Source organism: Anas acuta, chromosome Z (genome assembly GCF_963932015.1).
Source record: "Anas acuta chromosome Z, bAnaAcu1.1, whole genome shotgun sequence".
NCBI lineage: Eukaryota > Metazoa > Chordata > Aves > Anseriformes > Anatidae > Anas > Anas acuta.
The window spans coordinates 19,295,086-19,309,864 of NC_089017.1; the positions used below are offsets into that span (position 1 = coordinate 19,295,086).

The 14,779-nt window shown below is 43.1% G+C and overlaps 1 protein-coding gene across 3 annotated transcripts in view; it reads left to right on the top strand.

Annotated features, from left to right (window-relative positions):
• SERINC5 (serine incorporator 5) overlaps positions 1-13,744 on the top strand; it is a 39,256-nt gene extending 25,512 nt beyond the window's left edge. For all 3 annotated transcript variants that reach the window (XM_068666074.1, XM_068666072.1, XM_068666071.1), the window contains exons 8-12: positions 1,824-1,950; positions 3,551-3,617; positions 6,088-6,127; positions 6,797-6,944; positions 7,241-13,744. In XM_068666074.1, coding sequence (XP_068522175.1) covers positions 1,824-1,950; positions 3,551-3,617; positions 6,088-6,127; positions 6,797-6,944; positions 7,241-7,388 — 530 coding nt within the window. In that variant the 3' untranslated portion in view covers positions 7,389-13,744. The remainder of the gene's footprint in view (positions 1-1,823; positions 1,951-3,550; positions 3,618-6,087; positions 6,128-6,796; positions 6,945-7,240) is intronic.
• Positions 13,745-14,779: the final 1,035 nt, after the last annotated feature.

A 14,779-nucleotide genomic window follows, 5' to 3' on the forward strand; every position in this document is an offset into this window, starting at 1 on the left:
GAAGCAACAGTAAGTAGAAGTACATGGGCAGGAAGGAGAAGTTTTATAGACACTTGCCCAGAAGAAACGGGAGAGAGGGGAAGAATCTCTCTCTCACATTTGTCTATGTGAACATAGACGCATAAACAAATGTATTCCAGAGCTAAAAACAAAAAACAGGCTGTTTTGGTGGAAGATTTACTTATGTAACATAAGCAGCACTTTCAAATGAATATAGAAACTCATTTAGATGACATCTGAATTACTCATAAGATTTGACACAGTCTAAAAGAAAAGAAAGTGATGTATGATATTAAATCATTGGTTTTGTGTTATTTCATATTTGTGACAATCAAAGCTTTCAGTAGTTAAGTGAATGCTCTGATTCTTCTGGTATGTATTGCAACTGTGATTATTGCCTTTGGCAGAGTTTGCTTCAAGCATGTTGTCTCAGGCTCCCTGCATTGACTGTTCCTAATTGTCTTTGCTCCTGTTTTCATAATACTGACTTTTATAATGCTTTGTGTACTTCTTACTGTGGCACATGCTGGAGCTGACACTTAAAGTGTCCCATACCTTGTCACTCAGATTTGCTGCACGCTACCTAGTGTGGACTCGTACCTTAAGCAGGGACCTCCAAGTAAGCTGTCTCACAAACTAGGCCTGAAGAAAGCGTAAGCTACAAATACTTATTTGCAACATTAAAAAGCACAGTTGCCAATGTCTTTAGAAGGGAAAGGCAAACAAAAGGAAATTGCCGTTGAACCTGTACTTATCGCAGTGTGCCTTTGATTTCTGATGCCAGACTTAGCTAAAAGGCCTGCCAAACAGCGGCCTGCCTAGCTGCTGTATCCTGTGATGGGATATAGTTGGGGGATTCTGCCTGTCTCCTGCCAAGGTGTTCCCTAAAGGCTTGTCTTCCCTTCTTTGCTCCTGGCATTACTTTGTCCCTGTCATCTGCTGATAACGCTGTTTATGCAGTCCTACATAGAACCAGGTCAGGGGACTGATTTCAAGTTTATTTTTAACCTGGGTGTAGCCTTTGCTGTATTTTACCCTCTGGCCCTCCAAACAGTTATGCTGCCCCAATGGGGATACAGTGGAAGGAAAGAGGTGATGGGAACACAGCTTGCTTTGAGTGGTGTTGGCATGAAAATCTCTTGATTTGAGATAAGGGGCAGCTGGAATAAGCTCCTTTGGGGTGATGCTAGACTACTACTCTGCTTTGGATCAAAAGCAGATGCCAAAAGGCCAGACACATCTTGGAACATCAAGGACTAAATTGGTTTCATTTCAGGAACCTAGAAGTAATATTTGCTTAAATGTTAAAGTAAAATCTTGCCTGCAACCAATGCATCTCTTTGTGTTTGGTCTTCTGTATATCTGAGGGCAGGACAGCTACATGCTACTTCTTTTTTCTGACTATTAATTTCATAGCCGTCTGTAAAGCACATCTGCAGCCAAATAAATTTATAGTCTCCGGTGCATACTATCTCAGTTTTATATAGCTTTTTAGTCTTGCATGAAGGGCTGGGAAACTTACAGCTTTTTATTTCTTAGTTCACAAGACAGTCTCTTTCCTTGTTTGGCAGCTCTAGTCACAGAAGAAGCTCTAGTACCCTACTAAGTTGCAGTGTTTTCCCCAAAACATGTGATCTGCCAGGCCAGATTTATAGAATTTATGACTTTTCTAAATGATAAATGGCAACAACTGAGATGTATCTACCCAGTGTCTGAAGTAATAAAACTATTTCCCTGAATATCTTTACTCTGAACAGTCCTTTGAAATGCATTGAAATGAGTATTGGTAACTGTTATTTTCATTTCATTTTTGTTTTGTGAAGTCCTGGATGAAAACAATCAGAACATCACGATCTGTGTACCTGAATTTAGCCAAGGCCTGCATGGAGATGAAAACCTGGTTACGGGTCTGGGTACTACCATTCTCTTTGGCTGCATTTTATACTCTTGGTAAGTCTGGGGGTCTGCACTTAACCTTGCTGTAAATGCAGTGTCATCGAACTAATAAAGGCTTATAGCAGTTTTCAAGCAGACAACATCATGGTGATAAATAAAACTGAGCTGGAAGGTTCCTATTCTCCTTAATTTCAGAATGGTTGGATGCTCTAGCCAAAAATGTTCAACAAGATAATATAACTTCTGAAACAAATGTTTCATTTCATTAAAACAAACTAGAGCAATTCACAGCTAAAGGTGGAGAGAGAAAGCTTCCAGCTGTCCATGAAGGCAAACAGTCTCAAGGAGCTTTGATTCTGCATCTAATCTTCTCTTTACGAGTTACTCCATGCAGTTAGGTCCATCTGAAAAAGGTATCTGAAGTTTCTGTAATGTCCTGGCAGAGGCTAAAAACTACTTGGGAGGGATTATGCCTTCCTCTGAACAACTGATGAGTACAGGACTACTGTAAGGATTTACCATCAACGTCTTCCTCTAAAATCTGTCCGTGGCTGTACAGTTCTGTTGCTCACCATGTATTATCGCAGCTTGGACCAATGAACTAAGCCATACACTGGGTGGAAAACAATTGCTGACCATAAAAACATTATGTATCACTGTTTTGACTGCGTGGGTTGTCAGGAACAGTACTGCCTGTACTGCAGGTATTGGAGCATGTTCTGCTTCAAGTCCACTTTGGAGCTGATGTGCTGAGACTCTGTAATAATTCTGAAGTGAATGTGAGAGGTTTTTTTGAAGAGGTAGTATGGTGTCTCTTCTGCCATCAAATATGGATATTTGTTCCATTTAGTTCCTATATCAAATATTGGATTGGTTGCGTAGATCTAGTTCACAGCAGAACAGCATTTCCAATGTGACAGGAGGGTGTTTGGGGAATGTGGATGGCTTTCAGGTGGCCTGCTGGAGAAGTGCACCATGTATCTGAGGAGATGAGGGCCGTCAAGGGGAATGTTCTGACCTATTGCTTACTAAGGATGAGTGTGTACAGCAAAGCGTATCACACATCTCTTTGTGGGTAATGGGAAATTTTCTTTACACATCCTGAGAGGGGAAGGCTGGATGGCTAAGAAATATTTCTAATCAGAAGAAACTAGGAAGGATTCCCCCCAGATGGTTACAGTCATGCAGGAAGGTGATTTTCTGCAACTGGAACACTGACAATAGAGGTTGGTAAACTACTGCTGAAAACTGACTCCAGCCAGTGACAGGTTTCTTCTCTGGCAAAGCCTTTAGAGAAGCATTTTATGAATGCTGCGCAAAATTGACGGCTGTGAAGTTAATATAAAAGCATTGGTTATGCACAGCAGGGGAGATCTCATTTAAAATGCAAATTGGAGTGCTGAGCTGTTTGCTGGTGTCTGCTGGTGATGAATTCACCGCTTTCCAGAAGCGACCTACTTTTAAGGTTGTCTGAGTTGGTTGGTGGCTTTCTGTCAGGCTGGTTTATACTTATGCAGAAGAAACTTTTCACATGCTTAGTGCTTGATGCTTAAGCGTGGGAGTAGACTACTTATGTTTCCTGTGGGTGTGAAAAATCACCCTTCTAGGCTTATATTTATGCCAGTATTCTGACTCGATCTTCTTCTGCTCCTAGTTTGACCTCAACAACACGTGCAAGCTCTGAGGCATTGAGGGGAATATATGCAGCACCTGAAACTGAAGTGAGTTCTTGCTTCCTCCCACATTATTTCTGTGCAGACTTGTCGTGTGCTTTCCTTGCTGTTGTTTTCATGGCTAGTTAATCTGTAATTACGTAAAAACAAAAGGTTGTTAGCACACGTGCTACTTGTCTCTGGGTCTGGAATTGACAGAATATTTTTTCCACACTGGCCTTCCTGCAGCTCTTGCTGGTCCCTTGGCAGTGCCTTTATGCAAGAGCAGCAAATTATTTCAGTACAGTTTACACAGCATTGTATAAACTTCCTGTAAATCTTCTGCTCCTCATAAGCTCATGTCCTCACATTCAAAGAAAAAATCTGCAGGACACTAAGAAGCTATCTAGATAAAGCAGTTCTTGAACACTTTAGATCCTGATTGCTTTTGGTTTTGCAGCAACATAACAAGCACGTATGACCCCAAGATCATCTTATTTTTATTTTTGTACGTGAGTATTTAATTTCTTTTTAGTTATATCTCAAATTGTATTTATTTTTGGTCCATGTTTTCTTTCCTCAGCACAGTTCTTCATTCTACCTGCCTGTTAATTTGGCATACTTGTCCAAGCAATACCCAGAAATACTGGGGAAGAAAGTGCTTTTTTGTGTTTTTTTTTGGTATGTAACAATTACTCCATACTTAGGCTTAGTAGTGTCACACATTGAGTGTGTGCTTGTGTGTGGAGGATGGATCTGCATTCCTAGCTCACTTTTTGCTGCTGTTACTTGCACCTGCAGTTTGATTAAGGACTGAAAAATTGAAGCTAAATGTTTAAGTGTTTGTGAGAATACAAAAATGCAGAAACATATAATGAGGAACTTGCTGTTTGTAGCAGCTGGACAGGAAGAAGGAAAACACATTTAGTCCTGGGACCATATCAGGGGCTGTGGGAGCTTCTCCTTACTTCTAGCAAAAGCATACAAGCCATGGCTTCATAGCGTCACCCTATGGCTTCATGGCTGATGCGTGCCCTGCTGCAGGAGGGGCACAAGCTGGGTGAGCTGCTGGATGTGGCCGGTTTGCTAGGAAGGTCTAGCTCTTCTCCTGCCACACTTGCCAGTGGGGTTATTTCTGCACCATTTGGTTTTAAAGAGCAGTACAAGACCCACTGAATGTTAATGTAAAGAAATGACTAGCAAAGAGCAACTAATTGCATTCTGATTGTTTTCTCTGTAATAAAGGGCCTTTGTCTTCCCAAACATGAATATAAACATAACTTAGCAGTTACTGGTGGTATACAGAAACTCTTTCAGTGTCCATGCTGAAGACAGCTAAGCGTGATGAAGGGCTAGTTGTATGTGTGCCAGGATTGCTGTTAGCATCAGCATGTGTGCAAGGACTTAATTTCTGACAAATGCAACTAATTAAAATGTTTGAGGGAACCCAGGACTTGCTTCAGAATCTCAATACAGCCAAAGGAAAACTCAGGCTAACAGTGTTAGGTGAGGCTTAGTGTAACAGTGGAAAGAGCATGTTAACCCACCGAGATGCGGAATAAAAGCTTTCCTTAAACTCTCAATATAGTCTCTTAAAAAAAAAAAAGTGAGCTTTTTGGCTTTTCCTGAATTTATGAACCCAGTGAATACATGTAATCAATCATAGGTACACAGGGTAAAAACTAGTTTGTTTCTGTTGGAAACTGTAAAGACTTAGTACGTGATTTTTGGAGTTCATTGTCTTTATCAGATCACTAAAAAAAAATAAATCCTGGAGTTGAATTTCATCAGAACAAATGATGTTGATGACACAGTACAGAACATACTGACTTGTACAGTGGTCTGGTGCAGAAATGCACCTAGTTATATATTTATTGTACTGTCTGCACCGTTATTCCATTTACATTACCACTCAACACAAGGAGTGTCTGACCCTTCAGCAATTTCAGCTTTCCCTTTTCTATCAGTTAAAAACCAATAATGTTAATTTAAGTGAAATGGTAAAAACCACTCTCTGCTTGTACTCATTCTGGCTCCATTTCAGCAAAACCGTGCAAAGATAAGTACATTTCAGACTTAGGTGTTTATTATTCTGACTCCCAACCCATGCAGTTCCTTGTATCTTTGTTTCGGTGGAGTATTTATTTAAAGAGCACTTAGATGCAAGTCTAAAGAAGTTAGTCCCCTGTGAATTACTAATGTGCAACCATTTTATTATAGCTTTTCCGCCATCTTATCATAAATTGTTTGAACTGTAACACTACCAGTACTTGACCTTGAATTATATAAAACGAATAGAGTAATTCTTAAAGAACAATTAATTTACTCCAACTCTTACTGAGTAGGTTTTTCCAAAGCTTAGAAACTGCTGTTATGAACAATTTGGCAAATCCTAATCTGAGGTTTGTGCTGGTTGGAAACACAAACCAGACTTTTCTAAATTAGTGCCTGTAACTTAGACATAACAAGGCCTCCTCCACCAACTGTTCTGCTTCTTTGGTCTTGCACAGTCTCTTACCCTTCCTGTTGTTTTCCACAGGTAGCTCGTTGCTGCTTTTGCTGTGTGCCTGATGGAGATGGTAATTACATTTGCACTACATGGTTTATCTAGCTTGTGGCTTCCAGACCAAACCAAAGAGAGTTAAGGACACAGCCGCAGACAAAGCTTCTTGTATCGCCTTGTTCTGTAGTGTGTCAAACTGAAGTAGCTGCAGTACTCAACATTAGACTAGGGAAGAAAGTAAGAGACATAACAATATTGTTTTAAAACATGAGGCAAGTTAATAATTCCTTAAAGGGTGTCTTGTTAATGCAACATACAAAGAGTAATCTCTGTTCTTTGTATGCTTGTGGGTGTGACCAACTGTGGGATTTTTGGCTGAACAGTGCTACAGGGACTCCAGTTCAGGAGGGAGTGTCCTGTTTGCAGATCTGGTACAATCAAGGATATCAACCTGTACTTGCCCGGAGAATATCCTACAGGTAGAGCAATATAAATGGCTCAAATGCTCAAAAAGCAGCCAGTGGACCAGGAACGTGATGCAGTGCAGCGTTTCAGTGGCATTAGTGTTTGTTTTACTAAAGGGTTAGGTTCAAGCCCTGAGGGCAAGAAAATGTTTGAGTATTGCTCTGTATTATGCTTTGCTGAATCACACTGTAGACGTGTTGCTCTGTTCTTCATGATGCCAGCTGATGTTTTCAGTTCTCATTAAATTTACAAAAGTTTTCTTGTTTCCTGTCTCTTTTAGCTGATGCTGAAGAGCACACTGAAAAAAGAGGAGGCCAGACCGTGATTTACGATGAGAAGAAGGGCACAGTGTACAGCTATGCTTACTTCCACTTTGTTTTCTTCCTGGCTTCACTCTATGTAATGATGACAGTAACCCACTGGTTCCAGTAAGTGCATTTCTTTTAAAGCTGAAAAAATAATGTCTCTTGTATTGAGAGGAGATATCTGAATGGGAATGCCTGCCGTTCGTGTGTCTCCTCTCCTAAGTAAAAACCTGGGAGAGAGGATGTAAGTGTCTCCTGGGGTACTTTTGAGCAAGGTCTTGCTCAAAAGAGTAGCTCTCCTTTACTTCATGGCTGGGATAACCTAGTTGAAGTCTGTGACCCACCTAGAAGAAACAGGGGATGCTAAAATTTGAGATAAGAATGGTGAATTTATTGCATTTTTTTTTTTCCTTTAACAGCTATGAAAGTGCTCAAATTGAAAAATTCTTCACTGGAACCTGGTCCATCTTCTGGATTAAGATGGTCTCCTGTTGGGTTTGTGTCTTTCTATATTTATGGACTCTTATTGCTCCACTGTGTTGCCCAACCAGACAGTTCTCAGTATGAACACTCAGAAGATCCTTCTGCATATTTACTTTTTTTTTTCCTGTTACAAATAAAGTACAGCAGTCACTTTGTAATGAGGAGAAACCTATTGCCCAGTTACCGTAATATACCAGGTATTAACTTTTTAGTCAGACTAAAATGACTGAAGACATTTTTTAACCTCTTCTAATTGTCAGGAACAAGTGTTGCCCAAGGGGATAAATCTGTTCCAAAATTTTGTAACACTCGTGTATAGTATGGGAAATTTGGTTGTTGCAGAAACTGGAATAGGTGAAATACTTTTCAAATAACTGACAATCTTTCTCTTACTTCATTGATAAGAACAGAAAAAAAAAATATGGTGCAGATGTATCTTCTGCCTGTGAATGTTGAATATCTTCTAGCAAAATGCATTCCTTTTTATACTCTTATTCACCGTGTCTTTAGCAATGATAATTTGGATTGCTGTTTTTACAGCCTATAATTCTTGTAAGTAGCAACCAGATAATTTTTTTTCAGAAAGATACCTAAATACTTCTGTAGAAATAGAGAATATGCAAGAATTTGACTGCCAAAGCATCTTCTAAAAATTTTAAAAATGTTAAAATATATTTTAAGTTATTGTATACCTAGACGGAGAAAGGAATGTACCATTGATAATAGAGTATTTATCCTATTTTAACTTAAACAGGCACCTAAATATTTTAAGTAACTCAGAATTGGTCTAGTTGTTAACAAAAGGAGAGTTTTACACACAGATTCTTAAATGATGCTTTGCCAGAGTAAGATTAGTAACTATAAAGTTTGTGTACTGTATGGGGATTTAATATGGTACATTCTTTATTTGGAATGTTTGCTGTTGAGAAAATGCTAATTACCGGAGCGCTGCCAGTTGCTGTTGGCTGAGCACTCCGCTTTTAAAGTCACTTTTCTACCCTGCTGTCTCAGCCTGTTCCTGAAAATCTCCCAGGGTCTTCAGTTCTGTTTCTATTCCTAATTTGATAATATTTAAAATGCAGTGGTAGTCAGAAAAAGGACTATAGTATATCGTCTTCCTTTTCTGCTTGTGCGTTGGTTGGAAGGTTTCTTCCTAACTGCTATAATTCTATACCCTCTGTTGATGTTCATTTTGCTGTTGGAATGGGAGATAGACAACTGATTAATTCATGGAGACTGAACTTCTTTTGGAGAACTCCTATTCCAGGCAACAGGGTAAGCAGCCAGGAAAGCAAAACCAGAAAACACAAGTGTGACAGCAGCTGCCTTAGTGCAAATGACTGACTTGACAATATTAAGCCCTATTATATCGCTTTTGTTTGCTTCAAGCAGATGATTTGGTGGTAGAACAACAGCTCAGCTGCTCTAAGTGCTGAATACATTTGAACACACTTCAGTTATCTACATTCCAGTGGGAAAAAAATATGACTTACATTAGTACCAGAGTCTTTCTCTTCTCTCTCTGTGTATATATATATACATACAATGTGAAATGTGCAGGATATAAACAAAATCAACCAATTTAGCAGGGTATTTTTGTTGGTTCTTTTTTTTTTTTTTTAATATGGTTGAGCCTTAAATCCTCACTCAATGCTTTCTACAAAACAAAAGCACAACATAGAGGTCAATGAGATGGCCAAAATATTTGCATGCCTTATTTGTTCTGTTGCAATAACTGATAGCTAAGGCACGCATGGTGAGTAATCCTAAAATGCAACAAATCTCAGCTCTGCTTCCGTTTCCTTTGACACTTTTAGCTGACATCTTGCTGTGGTATCCTAGGGCTTCTGTCCTGCTTGGAACGTGCTAGGAGTGTGATCCTCCCAACTCCAAGCACTCTTACCTTGAGCAAAATCCACAGGTTTGTAGTCCTGCATACTTGTATTACCTACCCCAGTGATCAGGACTCAAAATACCTCTGGTATGAAGTCTGAGGAAAAGAGGAGTCTGCTCAGAGGTGAACCCCTTGCTCTTCTCATTATTTTCACCTAGGGGAAAAAAAAAAAAAAGCATTTGAAGCTTATCTTTGATGTTGAGTTAGAAGAGCAACCAATAGCTCTGGAGGTGGTGGCAGGCTTTTGTCATTGCTTTTGCTCATGCTCTGAGATCCTGGTCTGATCAAGAGCACTGCTAGCATGGGGTCTGTCAGTATCCCCTCGTGCATTTGGAGTCTAGCCACGTAGATCCTGCTGCAGCAGGGAGGCCTTTGTTAATGCACATCCAGGAAGCGTTTATCTGCCCCATCTCCAGGATAAGAGCTTATGGGCTGTGCAGTGATGAGGAACAGTTGCCTCACCTAACTGGCAGCAGTTATCTGACAGCCTTGATCCAGAGCTACGACTGTGAGCTGCAACTGAGATGGTCCAGCTCCTTGTCTCTCGCGTGGTGAATGTGAACGCCGATCCCTAACATACAGAGGCTCCTAGGAGTGGCCTTCTCGTGCCACGTATGCTATGGTATGAGAAACCAAGCGTATTTTATTAAAATTAGCATTGGTTTTTGTAACAGAACAATCTGGGAAAGGAGCTCCACAGAAGAAGGCGTGTATGACATCTTATCTGTTTACAAAAATGTTTATTTTTGGTAGGTAGCATCTTCCTACGCAAAGACTCGATGTACCTCCTTGTGCTCATTTTTTTTGTAGTTTGTATTTAGGGAAATAGGTTTTGCACAGAGGAAACAGGGTTGTAAGAGGAAAATCCACGGTGAGACCTGAGTCTGTTCTTCTTCACAGCACTTGTCTTGCTGAGTTGTTCCTTCATCCTTCCCTTCCACCAGACCTTAGATCTCTGCAGGTATGCACAGGGTTGGAATTCTGACTATGCTGCCTCCGATGCTTCTGAGCAAACACTGTGGAAATGACCCTGACAATAATTATTAGGACCTGTCTGTCCATGCTGAGACCCCAGGTACAGCTGTGGGTCTCCAGGCCTTTCTACGGCACTGATAATCGCTGGCACCTCGGTGCACAAAGCCTCTGGCTCCTCAGTGAGGCCCAGACAGCCTCCTGATGGCCTCGCAAATCCTGCAGCCTTAGCATTTGTAGTGAAATCTGTACTGTGAACTGCCCACATGCAACTACTTCATACAAACCCAGGGCTAGCGTCTAAGATTCCAATGCCCAAAACGTACTTTGTGAACAGTTGACACAAATGGGCTTTTATAATCTTTTTAACAAGTGCCTTTGGACCTACTGCCATGAGAGCTAGTAATTCAGGTGGCACTGGAACTGGAAAGCCTGGGCTGAGCCTGTGACTCGGTGCTGCTGCCTTGTACACGACACCGGCGCGTACGAGGTGCGGCCATGACCTGTGGTGCATGTGGAAGACCAAACAATTGTGCTTGGCAAACTGCTGGAGCGGGACTGATTTCAGATGTTACGGTGCAGTGGAAGACAAACTGGGAAAACTCACAGACAGCCTGATGATTCTGTAAGTAAACAAGCAGCTGCTGCTGACACTTACACGGTAAGCTGTCAGACCTTCTCCCCCCGTTCTGAAAGGGCAGGTTGCTCTGCTCGAGGGAGTGTGGTGTCTCCTGCACCGACATGTGCCCTGCACCGTGGCTGTGCTCTGAGTTTGTTCCCAGAAATAAGACAGCAGCGCAGCACTTCTGGCTCCTGCTATTTTCGAACTGTGTGAAGTGAGGAAACTGCTGTTTCAAAGACAGGAAGACCAGAGAACATGTCCTGTGCTGCGTTTCCTCTGGTTGAACTCAAATGTGAACTAATGCCATTGTTTAGGGGACTTTTGGAGGAACGGTCCGGGTTGGCAGAAGTCAATTCTGCTGGGAAAATGGAGTACCATACTGGCATTTTCCTACTTTCCCAAACTTGCCAGCAGATGGAAGGTTAGGTGGAACCTGGTTGCTGCGCTGCTGCCTGAGGCTGGGGCAGTTTTACTTGTGAGGGCAACCAGGAGCTGAAATTGTGACTGGTTCTTGTTGGGGATAAAAATCAATGGGATGGACTCGGAGAGCGAGTCCCTGAGAGCCCAGACAGCCGGACTAACAAGTGAGGCCACGAAACCTTACAAAAAGCACGCGGAGAGCAGGTGGAGACGTCTGCCTGCTGCTTGCCACCCCCCTCCTCGCAGCGTGCGGCTGGGTGCTCTGTGCTCACAGGTCAGGGCTCGGCGCTTCTGATGCTTCTTGCTCTGTCCCTCGGGCGTTTCCTTTCGGGATCGAAAAGCTCATTCGTACCCAGCTGAGCTGGTGGATCCTGGCTAGGTTTGGGCCGCTTTTGTCTGAAACGGGTAATGGGGTGCTGCTGGTGTGGGCGCAGTCCAGAGAGAGGGCTCACCCCTCGCGGTAGCATGACCTCTGCACGCTGCACACCTATTTATTTATTTATTTTGTGTTTTAGCACCTTTTTCGCGAGCCCTGGAGCGCTTTGGCAGTGTGAGCTGTGCACCTGTAACTGCTTCACCAGCCACTGGCGCAGCATTTCCTGGTCTGGGGCATCGCCAGGAGCGGAGCAAGCATTGCACTGCGCGGGGCGGGAGGGGAGCTGGCTTCTCACCACTGCATCAGGAATTTGGGGACCTGGGCGAACAGTCCACAGTGTCACAGGGATCTCTGAACAAACCGGTAACAGAATAATTCACTGGCTGTTTTTAAAACATGCTATAAAGGATTTTATGCTATAAACCATCACGCTTTCCTCCTAAATGTGTCAGTGAAGCAAAATACTGCGAGATTGTACATATGGGGCTAAATCAGCGAGATTATCTGCAGTTAAAAAAATATATATATCTTTCCTTCAGGGCTTTGATACAGTGTCTCTTCCATGCAAGTTGTGTCCCCTCATTTTCCTTACCTTTCTCTCCCTGAGTCTGTTCTTTGAAGGCGCTGTAAGCCTGCTTAACTCCTGCTCTGCTGCCTGCAGCTGGGATGCGGTCGGTGCTAGAGACGAGCTGAGTTCTCTGCCAGCTTTTCTCGATCCTTGCCTTTCTGTACAAGGAGAGCCTGCAGTGTTGAAGCAAAGTCCAGGATGATAGTTTTGTACAGGGATCAGCTTTCCTCTGTGAAAAATGCATCTTTTGTTTTCCTGAGGTGGCCTGCAAGTTCTGGTGGGAGGAAAACACGTAACCAGGGCAGTGGAGCTTCACTCTCTGCTTCCAGCTTTGTAAACAGCAGTCTGAACCCGGGGCTTTGTCTGGCTACAAGGGAATGCCAGGGGTCAAGTGCTTAGGAAGCGTGGGCTTTTTGTGCTCTTAAGAGTTTTTGTGCTCTGAAGAGGACACGCAGCTTGGGAACTGGTGCGTCTGCGTTTGCAACATCCCCAAGGCACAGTGCAGAGCATCCCGGGGAAAGGCAGGTACAGGGCACAGCGCCCGGAGGAGCAGCCTGGGGCTCTGGGTCAGGAGGCCTCACACTGTGATGGCCACTTCCTAAGGCCAGGAGAAGCTCTGTAGGTTTCAAAAATCCACTTGTGTTGTTTTGCTTTTTCTTTCCCCAACCCTGGTTTAGAATCATTCCACATCTGTTCAACAATACTGTGTTTTTTAAAAAACAAAAACACTTCGGATTTATTTCAAATGCAAACCAGATTGGCTCCCCCCGTCTGCCAGTCTCGCACAGCTCGCAGCCCTGCAGCACCCGGCTGTTTGCAGCCGTCAGCCCTGACACCGCTCCAGCAGCCGGCGGCTGCCAGGGCCCGTGTTAGTCGGAGTTGTGGGGTGCAGCCCTGGGGCTGTGTCTCTGCCAAAGAAGTCTCGGTCCGAAGCCAAGGAAAATTTGGGAGAGCTGTAGGAAAATAATGTGCCGTTACTCATACCTTTAGCTTTATTTTTCCTCTTGCTGATACACGTCCAGGTGCTTAGATGTCATTGGATATCCACGCAGACTTCAAGCGAGGAAAACTGATGTTCAGAGAAAATTTTTCAACTTGTCTCTACAAGCTGAGAAGATATTTACAAGGAACATATGGTTCATTGTCTGTTTTTATTTACCAGAAACCAGTGGTGTTTAGTCTCGTGTATACCATGTTTGAAAACTGGATGCAAACTAGGGAAAATGTAAACACTTTCTTAATGGTGAAGGGTTTTTAATTAGTCCTTTTCAAGGTTCTTAATATCTCAAGGGAACTCTTTGGTGTGTATGTGTGGTTTTGTTTTATTAATCTGTAGCTCAGTGAAGCGGAGGTTTGCTAGTTTATTTAACATTTTTTGTGAGTGTTGTGACCCGTATAACTGTAACGCTTTGACTTTTAAGGGTTGGTAGACTTCAGAATTCTCAGAACTAAATTGTAAAACAGCGTTTGCCTTTTTAAAGCATGTTAATGGTTTTTATGGACACTTCCTTTTGTATACTGAGTGAATGTATTGTTATAGGTTTAATGTTTAATGGACCAATAAATAAAGTTTTTCTTACATTTGAAACGAAGTGCTGTGATATGTAAAACCTGAGAAGAGTTCACCTCTGGTGGGACGCGAGGCTGGTGTGCCGCAGCCCCAGGACCCCGACGGCGCAGGCAGTGGGGGTGAGGAAGATCTGCATGCCAGGCTGAGAAAATGTGGGACTGCAGTGCCTTGGCTTGCCAGAGGCCACACATGAAGCTCTGTTTTTGCTGTACAACAGTCCAGAAAGAAGGGGTGGTGGTGGTTCAGGAGTCGGGCTCTGCAGTTCCTGAATTTGAGGGCCACGCAGCCGTCGCTGTGCCAACACAGCAGACTCGTGAGCTCTGACATCCCCTGGCAGATCCCTGATAGGAAAACGTCTGTCGGGGCTGTGACCAGCTCTTGTGGGCAGCAGTTGAGCAAGGCAATGTGTTTTGAGTCCCATAGCCAGTGGGGGGACAGCTTGGCTGATGTGTGGGCTCAGACAGCAAGCTCTGAGGTGGCAACCTGGTGCAGGAGGATCAGGGCATTCCTTAAAACCACAGCCACTGCTCTGAGCCCACCTTGCAGCCTCACCTGCTGCTGCCTGGGGTGTCCCCAGCCCACTCAGACAGGACACCTGCCTGGGGAAGGTGCTCCTGCCAGGAAAATGCAAATGCACGCTAGGGAGGACACAACTTTTTGTTACGGTCTCTGCTCTAGTTCCTAAGGGAGCGTTACTGCGTTTACAGCCTGTGTACAGCTAGGAGAGGGTCGGTCACAAGCCTCTGATAGCATCATAAACCTTAAGGGTGTTTTCACTATAGCAAGAACAGGAACCTCCTTTTCTGAGACTGATCATTTAACTTCAGTATTTCCCACTCTACATTTGTACTGGGCAGTGGCCATGGCTGGTCATTTTCTCAGGGCTACCTTTTTAAATTTTTAATTTTTTAATAAAATTTGAATTTTTAAAACCTTCACCACATTCCTCCCCTGCCTCTTTTTATTTATTTATTTCTCCCTACTGTTTACTCTTGTCCTTCTGAAGAGCAATTTTTCCACAGCCTGCAGTATCCTTCTCTTCAGCTGTCCTCT